A 13,873-nucleotide genomic window follows, 5' to 3' on the forward strand; every position below is an offset into this window, starting at 1 on the left:
CGCCGAGGAGAGAAGACATGTAAGTGCACACAACACAAACACACACAGTAGAACATGCCAGGCATACCTTACACCCCCGATCCCCCCCCGATCGCCCCCCGATCCCCCCCCAATCACCCCCCCCCCCCTGTCACAAACTGACATTAACAGTATTTTTTTTTTTTTTTTTTTCTGATTACTGCATAGTGTCAGTTTGTGACAGTTACAGTGTTAGGGCAGTGAGTGTTACCCCCCATTAGGTCTAGGATACCCCCCTAACCCCCCCTAATAAAGTTTTAACCCCTTGATCACCCCCTGTCACCAGTGTCACTAAGCGATCATTTTTCTGATCGCTGTATTAGTGTCGCTGGTGACGCTAGTTAGTGAGGTAAATATTTAGGTTTGCCGTCAGCGTTTTATAGCGACAGGGACCCCATATACTACCTAATAAATGTTTTAACCCCTTGATTGCCCCCTAGTTAACCCTTTCACCACTGATCACCGTATAACTGTTACGAGTGACGCTGGTTAGTTCGTTTATTTTTTATAGTGTCAGGGCACCCGCCGTTTATTACCGAATAAAAGTTTAGCCCCCTGATCGCCCGGCGGTGATATGCGTCGCCCCAGGCAGCGTCAGATTAGCGCCAGTACCGCTAACACCCACGCACGCAGCATACGCCTCCCTTAGTGGTATAGTATCTGATCGGATCAATATCTGATCCGATCAGATCTATACTAGTGTCCCCAGCAGTTTAGGGTTCCCAAAAACGCAGTGTTAGCGGGATCAGCCCAGATACCCGCTAGCACCTGCGTTTTGCCCCTCCGCCCGGCCCACCCAAGTGCAGTATCGATCGATCACTGTCACTTACAAAACACTAAACGCATAACTGCAGCGTTCGCATAGTCAGGCCTGATCCCTGCGATCGCTAACAGTTTTTTTGGTAGCGTTTTGGTGAACTGGCAAGCACCAGCCCCAAGCAGTGTCAGGTTAGCGCCAGTACCGCTAACACCCACGCACGCAGCATACGCCTCCCTTAGTGGTATAGTATCTGATCGGATCAATATCTGATCCGATCAGATCTATACTAGCGTCCCCAGCAGTTTAGGGTTCCCACAAACGCAGTGTTAGCGGGATCAGCCCAGATACCTGCTAGCACCTGCGTTTTGCCCCTCCGCCCGGACCAGCCCAGCCCAGCCCACCCAAGTGCAGTATCGATCGATCACTGACACTTACAAAACACTAAACGCATAACTGCAGCGTTCGCAGAGTCAGGCCTGATCCTTGCGATCGCTAACAGTTTTTTTGGTAGCGTTTTGGTGAACTGGCAAGCACCAGCGGCCTAGTACACCCCGGTCGTAGTCAAACCAGCACTGCAGTAACACTTGGTGACGTGGCGAGTCCCATAAGTGCAGTTCAAGCTGGTGAGGTGGCAAGCACAAGTAGTGTCCCGCTGCCACCAAAAAGACAAACACAGGCCCGTCGTGCTCATAATGCCCTTCCTGCTGCATTCGCCAATCCTAATTGGGAACCCACCACTTCTGCAGCGCCCGTACTTCCCCCATTCACATCCCCAACCAAATGCAGTCGGCTGCATGAGAGGCATTTTCTTTATGTCCTCCCGAGTACCCCTACCCAACGAACCCCCCCAAAAAAGATGTTGTGTCTGCAGCAAGCGCGGATATAGGCGTGACACCCGCTATTATTGTCCCTCCTGTCCTGACAATCCTGGTCTTTGCATTGGTGAATGTTTTGAACGCTACCATACACTAGTTGAGTATTAGCGTAGGGTACAGCATTGCACAGACTAGGCACACTTTCACAGGGTCTCCCAAGATGCCATCGCATTTTGAGAGACCCGAACCTGGAACCGGTTACAGTTATAAAAGTTAGTTACAAAAAAAAGTGTAAAAAAAAAAAAAAAAAAAAACACATACAAAAATATAAAATAAAAAAAAATAGTTGTCGTTTTATTGTTCTCTCTCTCTCTATTCTCTCTCTATTGTTCTGCTCTTTTTTACTGTATTCTATTCTGCAATGTTTTATTGTTATTATGTTTTATCATGTTTGCTTTTCAGATATGCAATTTTTTATACCTTACCGTTTACTGTGCTTTATTGTTAACCATTTTTTTGTCTTCAGGTACACCATTCACGACTTTGAGTGGTTATACCAGAATGATGCCTGCAGGTTTAGGTATCATCTTGGTATCATTCTTTTCAGCCAGCGGTCGGCTTTCATGTAAAAGCAATCCTAGCGGCTAATTAGCCTCTAGACTGCTTTTACAAGCAGTGGGAGGGAATGCCCCTCCCCCCCCCAACGTCTTCCGTGTTTTTCTCTGGCTCTCCTGTCTCAACAGGGAACCTGAAAATGCAGCCGGTGATTCAGCCAGCTGACCATAGAGCTGATCAGAGACCAGAGTGGCTCCAAACATCTCTATGGCCTAAGAAACCGGAAGCTACGAGCATTTTATGACTTAGATTTCGCCGGATGTAAACAGCGCCATTGGGAAATTGGGAAAGCATTTTATCACACCGATCTTGGTGTGGTCAGATGCTTTGAGGGCAGAGGAGAAATCTAGGGTCTAATAGACCCCAATTTTTGCAAAAAAGAGTACCTGTCACTACCTATTGCTATGATAGGGGATATTTACATTCCCTGAGATAACAATAAAAATGATTAAAAAAAAAAAAAATGAAAGGAACAGTTTAAAAATAAGATAAAAAAATAATAATAATAAAGAAAAAAAAAAAAAAAAAAAAAAAAAAAAAAAAGCACCCCTGTCCCCCCTGCTCTCGCGCTAAGGCGAACGCAAGCGTCGGTCTGGCGTCAAATGTAAACAGCAATTGCACCATGCATGTGAGGTATCGCCGCGAAGGTCAGATCGAGGGCAGTAAGTTTAGCAGTAGACCTCCTCTGTAAATCTAAAGTGGTAACCTGTAAAGGCTTTTAAAGGCTTTTAAAAATGTATTTAGTTTGTCGCCACTGCACGTTTGTGCGCAATTTTAAAGCATGTCATGTTTGGTATCCATGTACTCGGCCTAAGATCATCTTTTTTATTTCATCAAACATTTGGGCAATATAGTGTGTTTTAGTGCATTAAAATGTAAAAAAGTGTGTTTTTTCCCCAAAAAATGCGTTTGAAAAATCGCTGCGCAAATACTGTGTGAAAAAAAAAAATGAAACACCCACCATTTTAATCTGTAGGGCATTTGCTTTAAAAAAAATATATAATGTTTGGGGGTTCAAAGTAATTTTCTTGCAAAAAAAAATTATTTTTTTATGTAAACAATAAGTGTCAGAAAGGGCTTTGTCTTCAAGTGGTTAGAAGTGTGGGTGATGTGTGACATAAGCTTCTAAATGTTGTGCATAAAATGCCAGGACAGTTCAAAACCCCCCCAAATGACCCCATTTTGGAAAGTAGACACCCCAAGCTATTTGCTGAGAGTCATGTTGAGTCCATGGAATAATTTATATTGTGACACAAGTTGCGGGAAAGAGACAATTTTTTATTTTTTTTATTTTTTTTTGCGCAAAGTTGTCACTAAATGATATATTGCTCAAACATGCCATGGGAATATGTGAAATTACACCCCAAAATACATTCTGCTGCTTCTCCTGAGTATGGGGATACCACATGTGTGAGACTTTTTGGGAGCCTAGCCGCGTACGGGACCCCGAAAACCAAGCACCGCCTTCAGGCTTTCTAAGGCCGTAAATTTTTGATTTCACTCTTCACTGCCTATCACAGTTTCGGAGGCCATGGAATGCCCAGGTGGCAAAAAAACCCCCCAAATGACCCCATTTTGGAAAGTAGACACCCCAAGCTATTTGCTGAGAGGTATAGTGAGTATTTTGCAGACCTCACTTTTTGTCACAAAGTTTTGAAAATTGAAAAAAGAAAAAAAAAAAATGTTTTTTCTCGTCTTTCTTTATTTTCAAAAACAAATGAGAGCTGCAAAATACTCACCATGCCTCTCAGCAAATAGCTTGGGGTGTCTACTTTCCAAAATGGGGTCATTTGGGGGGGGGTTTGTGCCACCTGGGCATTCCATGGCCTCCGAAACTGTGATAGGCAGTGAGGAGTAAAATCAAAAATGTACGCCCTTAGAAATCCTGAAGGCAGTGATTGGTTTTCGGGGTCCCGTACGCGGCTAGGCTCCCAAAAAGTCCCACACATGTGGTATCCCCATACTCAGGAGAAGCAGCTAAATGTATTTTGGGGTGCAATTCCACATATGCCCATGACCTGTGTGAGCAATATATCATTTAGTGACAACTTTGTGCAAAAAAAAAAAAAAATTTGTCACTTTCCCGCAACTTGTGTCAAAATATAAAACATTCCATGGACTCAACATGCCTCAAAGCAAATAGCTTGGGGTGTCTACTTTCCAAAATGGGGTCATTTGGGGGGGTTTGTGTCATCTGGGCATTTTATGGCCTTCAAAACTGTGATAGGTAGTGAGGAGTAAAATCAAAAATGTACGCCCTTAGAAATCCTGAAGGCAGTGATTGGTTTTCGGGGCCCCGTACGCGGCTAGGCTCCCAAAAAGTCCCACACATGTGGTATCCCCATACTCAGGAGAAGCAGCTAAATGTATTTTGGGGTGCAATTCCACATATGCCCATGGCCTGTGTGAGCAATATATCATTTAGTGACAACTTTTTGTAATTTTTTTTTTTTGTCATTGTTCAATCACTTGGGACAAAAAAAATGAATATTCAATGGGCTCAACATGCCTCTCAGCAAATTCCTTGGGGTGTCTACTTTCCAAAATGGGGTCATTTGTGGGGGTTTTGTACTGCCCTGCCATTTTAGCACCTCAAGAAACGACATAGGCAGTCATAAATTAAAGGCTGTGTAAATTCCAGAAAATGTACCCTAGTTTGTAGACGCTATAACTTTTGCGCAAACCAATAAATATACACTTATTGACATTTTTTTTACCAAAGACATGTGGCCGAATACATTTTGGCCTAAATGTATGACTAAAATTGAGTTTATTGGATTTTTTTTAGAACAAAAAGTAGAAAATATCATTTTTTTTCAAAATTTTCGGTCTTTTTCCGTGTATAGCGCAAAAAATAAAAACGGCAGAGGTGATCAAATACTATCAAAAGAAAGCTCTATTTGTGGGAAAAAAAGGACGCAAATTTTGTTTGGGTACAGCATTGCATGACCGCGCAATTAGCAGTTAAAGCGACGCAGTGCCGAATTGTAAAAAGTGCTCTGGTCAGGAAGGGGGTAAAACCTTCCGGGGCTGAAGTGGTTAAACCCGCAAGCAGTTTTAAATGAGATTTTTTCCTTTAAAAATGACATTTGGTGCAGGGACTGTTCTAAACACGGGAAACACGCGTCACTTTACAGGCATACTATAGACACCCCTCAGGTACGATATTTAAAGGAATATTTCACTTTTTTTTTTTTTACTTTAAGCATCATTAAAATCACTGCTCCCGAAAAAACGGCCGTTTTTAAAAGTTTTTTTTGCATTGATACATGTCCCCTGGGGTAGGACCCGGTCCCCAAACCCTTTTTAGGACAATACCATGCAAATTAGCCTTTAAAATGAGCACTTTTGATTTCGAACGTTCGAGTCCCATAGACGTCAATGGGGTTCTAACGTTCGTGCGAACTTTCGGCCCGTTCGCAGGTTCTGGTGCGAACCGAACTGGGGGGAGTTCGGCTCATCCCTACCTGCCACCATACCAGAGGCTGGGTTCTGTGAAACTACTGCTTAGTTGGCTTTTTATTATTCCTATATTTTTTTTGTACTGTTCACACCCCTGATATGTATGTTTATACATTTCTTTTAACCATTTGTGAATAAAATATTGCTATTTTACTATACGTACTTCAATTACTGTCTGGCACCGTGATAATCCCTTGATCTCTCCCTGACTATTGTATAAGGCCTACACTATTCTGGCCATTAGTAAATATTATGTACTCCCTTTTTAAATGTGTAAATTGAATAAGAATTTTTTGTAAGTGTTATCTGTTTTTGATATACTGTAATAAAATGTATTATTTTAACAATTTTTTTTTGATTGAGTTGTTTTGGCACCGCAATAATCCCCATCTGCCCTGTTTCCTTTTTCTACAATCATTGGGATGAGGTGCTTTATCTAAATATGGACATATCTTCCACTTTTTCCATTTTTTGTCTTGTTTTGTATTGTCTCCCTTTATATTATAAAGTGCTGCACAGAATATTGGGACAATTTAAATGCAGTATAATAATAATATTAATAATTACAGCATTCCTAAAATTGGTATTGCATAGTACATATGACTTATTTTATGTGTGTTTCCCTGCAGGCCATGAATGCTCCTTCGTTTAGGGTAGAGATGACCGATGATGGATCAATGCATTTACACTATTATTCAGACAGAAGAGGCCTATGCCATATTGTTCCAGGTATGGTATTTAGACTAAATTCTTTCACTCTGTGCCCTTTTGTGACATAATTATACAGTATCTACAGAAATGCTTTGGAGTCCACCCCCTAGTTACAGATTATCAATATCTGAATATACAATTTGTATTCCTAAGATACATCCTCCAAACAGTAATCTTTAACACAAATCCTACAATTATATTGGCATAGTTAAATTCTTTGTTGGCTTAAATCAAGAGCTAAAATGCACATGATGTAAAGTGTGTAAAGTGCAAACATCTGCCCTCAAGGGACTACAAGGAAATGTGATGTGGCTTTGATACCATAAGTGTGGGGCAAAAATAATTTCCTGCTTTTATCTCTCCTAGGTATCATGGGTGCTGTAGCAATGGATTTTTTTAAAACGGAAATTTCTATGGAAATAATTAGTCAGTCAGATGAAGAAGAGAGAACTGGGAAAAAAGAACACATTGTTTTCCTTGTCACTCAGCGGTCAACTGTTCCACCAAAATGTAGGCAAAGTTCTCAGCCGAAGAAACAGGTTTGTCAATTTAAAGTCTCACTATTTTTATTGGGCTTCTAGTGTGTTCTGTGGCATGGATAGAGGTAGTATAAAAGGTATCGATTGGGCCTTTCCGATATGTAAATGTATCTTTGAAAAAGTAGCACAGCTGCTGTAAAATAACTTTTAGATAATATAGGTGATTTTGGAAAGTGTGCATATATGGTTTTACACCTGACCTATGACAATTTAAGCAATATATTATTTGTAATAAATATAGCCATTAGCTAAAAAGAAAACCTCATGATATGGAGTTTGGTAGGCCCTCTGTGTTGCCGGGGCAATAGCTGACAACAGGTAGGTCAGATGCTAAAGCAGTGCAATTCCTCAGATAAATGATCAGAGCAAAGACAGTAAATGAATCAGTAGGCTGATGGCCAGATCAGGAGCAAGCACACATAATCCAGGTTCCAGACATATATGTAAATAGAGAAATGACGGACGACAATGACAGAGATAATAGGCCAAGGTTCAGGATAATCACAGACAAGTAGAGTACAAACACAGCCCAAACAATACTGTACACAGGAATAATCCAAGGCCTAAACAATCAGACAGAAGTCAGGTTTGAATTTCTGGCTTCACTTGTTAGGACATTTTAGGATCTGTGAACTTTTGTGTTAATTTTTTTGTCTGAATTTTTACAGCAGACATTGGCTAACCCATTAAATAACTACTCAGGCATCACTTGCTATAACATATGCAAACCAAATTGGTGTCCTTAGCGATACACATATAACATGCTAGTAATATACTGTATATCTGAACATATATTTCACATAAGTGCCAAAATATAAAATATGAAAATGACTTGGTGCAAATAAAAGTCTTTTTTAAACTATGCAATTTTGAGTGCTGTTAGGTGCCCAATTTCCAGGGTATCCCCTGTAGTGAATATTCCACCTCATGCTAAATTCAAACCCTGCACTCACCAGATGTTGATGCCCCCCTTAGTTTACAGCAAGGGGAGTCATATGAGCTGGTAGGTCCTTAAGGGAGATCTATCCCGATATTTCTGGTGGTTCCTGGTATTGCAGATCCTTGCCCCTCCTTGTAGTATTCCTGGTGATTTTAATAGGTAGGCAATGTAATGAAAACGGAGAGACAGCCTCTCATAGTAAAAAAACTTGGATGTATTTATTAAAACGTATACTTTATTAATATATTTAAAAAGCACCACTGGTAAAATAACCATATGTAATAATGGCCCGCTGTGCCATTCCAAATATGGACGCTGCCTAGAATCTGGCATGCGTTCCACTCGCGAGGCCAGAAGTGACGCACAGGAACAGTCGCTTAATGTGTTTCGTTATCAGTTTGCGACGTCTTCGGAAGGCACATACTTAAAAGACTAGTTAGTTAGTTAGTTAGTTAGTTAGGCTGCTGGCAATTGGAAATTATATATAAATCCCACAATAATAAATATTATACCAAAATACAAACTTTCCAGTGATAATACAATATGTGAAGAAATATAAAAATAAATTAATGCAAAAAAAGTCCAATAATCAATAATGAGAAATCCTCCACAGTGATGGTTCTTCTAACAGAAACTTTACCCTGAGTGCTCCCATCACCACATGCAATGGTCGCTCACCTCCTTTATGCGACCCCTAGGGGTCAATCACGCCTTTGCACTTAGTGCCAATATGCCTTTAGAGGAATCTTCTATGGTCTTTAATCAAACGACACCATCAATGGCTGACATAGGTCTCATCCACTGTACTCCTTTCACGTTTTTATGACTAGCATTGCATATGAAAAAACAACAAGAAAAAGTGCCTCCTATAATGCAGTATCCGAGGGGTTAAATAATATAGCCTCCACCCCAGCTAGCAATAAACTCACATTTATTAAAACGATAAAAAGCATGGAATATACAATTAGAGAACAATCTCACAATCTCACAATCTCACGTGGCTTCAGATCTCCTCCAGATCTGTCTGAAAATTCCTTTGACCAAGACGTTTTCTATTATTTCTAAATTTTCCCATCACTGTGGTTGAAAATGAACATTCGATTTGACCCCACGAACGATTAGAAAATTGAAGAACTTTCTTAAAATGAAATTTTTTTTGAAGGAAGACATTTGATCTCTGAGTCTGATGATATTTGACGTATTCACCCTCTAATAGTATATACAGTATACCTCTCCTCTAATAGTATATACAGTATATCTCTTCTGTCTGTTATTCTCAGAGTGGATTAGATATTTTGCTCCCTAATCATATAGTTGGTTTTTTATATTTACCACTGCATAGAGATATGTAAAAATAAATTGCCTTTTAAATTATACACCACACTTTTTTCTTAAGGTTATTAACCGATTCATCGATTCATCGAAACAATAATCGGCCAAATAATCGATTATGAAAATAATTGTTAGTTGCAGCCCTACTTCATTCCTTCATCCAATTGATGTAAATAAAGCTTCTGTGATAAAATTAATGAGCAGGGTGGTTCTAAAGTGTTTTATGATTGTGTAACATAGCAGGAGGCACAGGCAGTGGCATTACCCACTACTCATTGCTGCGGGTCCCTTGGTCCCCCGTGCCCCAACCGACAAGACAGAGTGGCACACAAGAAGACTACACTCCTCAAGGGACTCTGATGGTAACCCAGCCTGGCATAGCTAGAGTACAATGAGCTTTCCTATCCCGCATCTGGTACTTCCCCTACCCCGTTGACCTTTCCCTGCAAGATCCATGTTACAAGAGGCATCCCCTCCGTAGAGTAGATTACCTCAAGTTCACATAAAGAGTAAGGGTTTTTCTGCTTTATTATTAAACACATAGGAATCCAAATGATTATGGTATATACTGTATAGTTTCTAATAGCTTGAGAAAGATTACAAAAGTCTATAAATTGAACAATATGAGAGTAGTAAATATAGAGCAAAGCTAAAACCTGTGTCCAGTGCCATGGTAAGTCCCAAACTGGTGACTACTGTTCTGGGACTGGCAACATGAGCAGTGGAGAGTCTTTCTTTCGATCACTGGTTGGGCATGTCCACAGGTAGTGGTTCTCCACCTGATACTTCAGTGGCACCTTCAGCCTCTACAATAGCATTGGGCTCTTTCTCCACAGCCATTCCTGGTGGGCCTAAGCCAGGACTTGCAACAAGGTTGTCTGGTTAACTTAGAGCACTCCATTGCTTGTTTCTCCTCTGGCTTGTTCCACTAAGCTCCACCTTATGTTGCTCTTTTGTGGGGGTTCAACAAAGCTTCCATGTCTCTTGGTGTTAGGAAGTTGGTGGAAGTTTTGGAAGTATCAGGGTAAGCCATCTGCTGATGGACAGACTCCTTTCCAGGCTAGGACACAGACCACAGACAAGGACATTGAGCTGCTGACAAAGACAGCTAGCCACAGACAAGGACACTGAGCCTCCATGGAGTGTCTCAACCTTAAAAGCAGAAGACAACCCATAGCCCCCCTGGAGGTATATGGCAGGGCAGGGACTCCCTACTTCAGCCTTGCTCTAATTCAACACTCGCAGTCGTACATCCACTTTCCTGAGCCAAAGCTCCTGTGGCTCTCTTTGCTGCATCATCTTTTACACACAGGTCAGATCACTCAGTGTCCAAGATATACTCCATAGCAGATGCACGGGTGTTTTGCCCACATTCCAAGTAACTGAGCACATGGTAAAGGCAGCAAGGTCTTGCTATTTCTCTTTACTCTCCAGCTCTTGCACCCAAAGGTGGTTCCCCTGATTCCCACTGGGGCTCCTGTATCTTGTTTATGTTTCTATTTGTAACATAGCAGGATGGATGGGCAGTAGTCACATCTATGCAGATTGTGGTTGATGCATTTTTACAGTGCGTTTTATGGTGCGTTTTTGAACACACGTTTTTGATGCATTTTGCTGTTTTTTTGGCTAATAGGAAAGTATGACAGTTCTGTTCACGAAGTGCAACTTTGATGCAACTTTACATTGTCTGGCACTCAAGCAGCATCAAACTCACAAAGTAGTGCAGGAACCTTTATGTGTCCAAAGTCGCATGTTAGGGTTGGGGTTAAGGGTTAGGGTTAGCGGTTATCATTAGGGTTAGTGGTAATCTTTAGGGTTAGGGTTAGTGGTAATCATTAAGGTTAGAGGTGATTGTTAGTGTTAGTGTTTTAAGCCTAACTATTACAGCTAATCCTAATGCTAACCCTATCCCTTAACCCTAACTCTTAACCATAGCATTTAACCCTAACATGCGACTTTGGACACAAAGGTTCCTGGACTACTTTGATGTCACTTTAATGCAACTTTGATACAACTTGAGTGCCAGAAAGTGTAAAGTTGCATCAAAGTCACACTCCATGAACAGAACTGTCATACTTTCCTATTAGCAAAACCCCCGAAAACTAATAAAAAAAATTACAACACTTGCGTTTTTTGGTGCAGGTCTACTGAAGTCTATTATACGCAAAACGCAATCTGCTGTGGGAAAAAGTCCCTGACCCTTCAAAAAAAATCACCGGCTCCAAATGCACAGATGTGAACTAGATCCATAGGAAACCATGTTAAATGGACTGAAAAATGCAAAACGCACTAAAGAATGCATAGCTGTGAATCAAGGGCAACCCTCTACCTAGGGGTGGATTGGCAATTAAAAGGATCTCTACACTAGTGCCATTACCTCCACAATGGTGACTTTCAAGCCCAGGGGTGTTGCCACAAGGACAGGGATAACTCTTGTGCATCCTAATCTATCCCACACTCCCCTACAGTTGCTGCTTGTAACTCTTAAGGTCCCATTGCTCCTCTGAAGCCAGCTACAGTAAATTATACTTCGAGGCAGAACAGATCTGTAACAGTTGAAATACATCTGTTAGTATTTTTTTTCTATTGTAATGTAGGAAAGGACCACAGGAAGCAGATGCTTTGAACAGTTGTGCTATGAACATTTTAATATGCTTCAAATCACAGAAAACAATTCAGCAATGTGGAAAACCTATCGCACCTGGGTCCCTTCATTTTCTGTTTGTGCTGCTGACCCATCAAAAACAAGATTCAGTGTAATTGCATTGTTTACTTCATGACAATGAAAGCAATCAGTTACATAATAGATTTCATTAGACTGCATAGGTAATAAAAATCCAATACCTGAACAAATGACCTTAAACAGAGCCTTTAAATGGAAAAAAGAAAACAGTATTATATTTAGTTGTATAAAGATTACACCTGATATATCAGGAGAAATCAATGCATTATAGAGTGATCAACATTCTAGCTGCAAAAAGGATTTGGAAGAGAATGCAGATAATGCAGCATTGGCTATGAACAAAGGAATGTTCATATGTTCAATGTTGGCAGGCTTCAGTGGGCTACTACACATATCTCACCACTGATGTTTCTTCCAGTATTTGATGCTTGGACTTGAGGAAAAATGGAGATATTAGGTAACATTATAATAATTAAAAAAAAAAGAAAATATTGTGGTAGCTTCTCCTAGAAAGGTGCAGTGTAAAGAGGTCAGCCATCCCTATAAAACAAAAAAAACGCTTTATAACCATCATGCTAGAAATAGTTGCAATCACTACTTCCTACAGCTAATATGCTAAAGCTAATATTGGTAAATATCCTTAACATAAAAGTCAAGGTGAACACACAGGGTCATTACAGAGCTTCAGCAATTGATCTGGATCCTGCAAAAGTCACATCCACCCCATACACAAAATAACGAGCCATGATCTTACTGCTCAGATGAAATAAGTTCAAGATTATAACCAAACAATGCGTTTGCCTACTCCAGATACTTTGTTTTTGTGTCAGAAATCTTAATGAAAAGACTTCTCTTGATTTAGACCCCTTTCACACTGAGGCAATTTTCAGGTGTTTTCGCGCTAGAAATAGCCTCTACAAAGCACCTGAAAACTGTCTCCCATTCTTTGCAATGAGTGCTTTCACACTGGGGCGGTGCGCTTGCGGGGCATTAGGAAAAGTCCTGCAAGCAGCATCTTTGGGGTGGCTTGGAAGTGCTATGAACTCCCAAAACGCCCCTGCCCATTGAAATGAATGGGCAGTGCTTCCTAAGCATCCTTAAAAGTGCTTTGAAAGCGCCGCAAAATGGGACTTTTTTCCTTTTTTTAAGGTCACGTTGTCATGCAAACTTAAAAAATCTGCCCCACTAGCGCCCGAAAAGTGCCTCTAAAATGCCGATAAAGCACTGTTAAAGCACCGCAAAATTGACCTGTTCTTTAGCGTTGTTTTAGCGGTGCTACAGTGTGAAAGGGGTTTTATAGCTGTAGATTTTACCCATAAAACCACAAAAGTGTATAAGTGTGGGAGGGTGCAGCATTGTGCGGTGGCAGTAATTCACACATAGTCCAAATGCAATATAAAGAACTTGTATTGTAGTATAACAGTTCACAACAAGCACAGCGGGAATACATCCCAACCAGGAACAAGCACAGATTAAGCCAATTGTAGCAGAGCAAGTCTCAGCTGAACTGACAGCATCTGTCTTGAGGGGCTGGTCCGTGCCCAAGCGGGGAGGTTTCCAGGAAGTGTGGCAGATCTCTAAGCTTTCCTTACTCAACTGGAACTTTTCCATGCTGCTATTACTGTCCCTGACAGACAAGGGATTTGTTCCTACACTACCCACACGCTAAATGCGCACCAAACTCAGGAACCAGGGTCTTATATAGAGTCTGCCTGACCTAAGATGGCTGCGAGAGTCACAAGTGCTGTCAGCATCCAATGGGATCGCTGCTCTAGTGACCCAGGAAACCATAGAGGAACCACACTCCTCATGACTTCCTCTGCACAACCGCTGTGGTTGAGCGCCACCTATAGTGGAGAAAATAGACCTCACTTGCCTACATATGTGCTGTTCTGACCTATGATTTAAAGATCCGAAGAAGGTGTAGATCCAGATGCTTGCTCCCAATCACTCGACCCAAACCAGCTTGTCCAAGCAAACAGTATACAGAAGCTGCAA

The 13,873-nt window shown here is 41.1% G+C and overlaps 1 protein-coding gene across 2 annotated transcripts in view; it reads left to right on the forward strand.

Annotated features, from left to right (window-relative positions):
- The window catches only part of LOC141139646 (guanylate cyclase soluble subunit beta-2-like), a 160,317-nt gene that overhangs the window by 45,558 nt on the left and 100,886 nt on the right, over positions 1-13,873 (forward strand). For both annotated transcript variants that reach the window (XM_073625964.1, XM_073625963.1), the window contains exons 5-6: positions 6,300-6,399; positions 6,748-6,920. In XM_073625964.1, the coding sequence (XP_073482065.1) occupies positions 6,300-6,399; positions 6,748-6,920 (273 nt within the window). The remainder of the gene's footprint in view (positions 1-6,299; positions 6,400-6,747; positions 6,921-13,873) is intronic.

The sequence above is a fragment of the Aquarana catesbeiana genome, linkage group LG04 (assembly GCF_042186555.1).
Source record: "Aquarana catesbeiana isolate 2022-GZ linkage group LG04, ASM4218655v1, whole genome shotgun sequence".
NCBI lineage: Eukaryota > Metazoa > Chordata > Amphibia > Anura > Ranidae > Aquarana > Aquarana catesbeiana.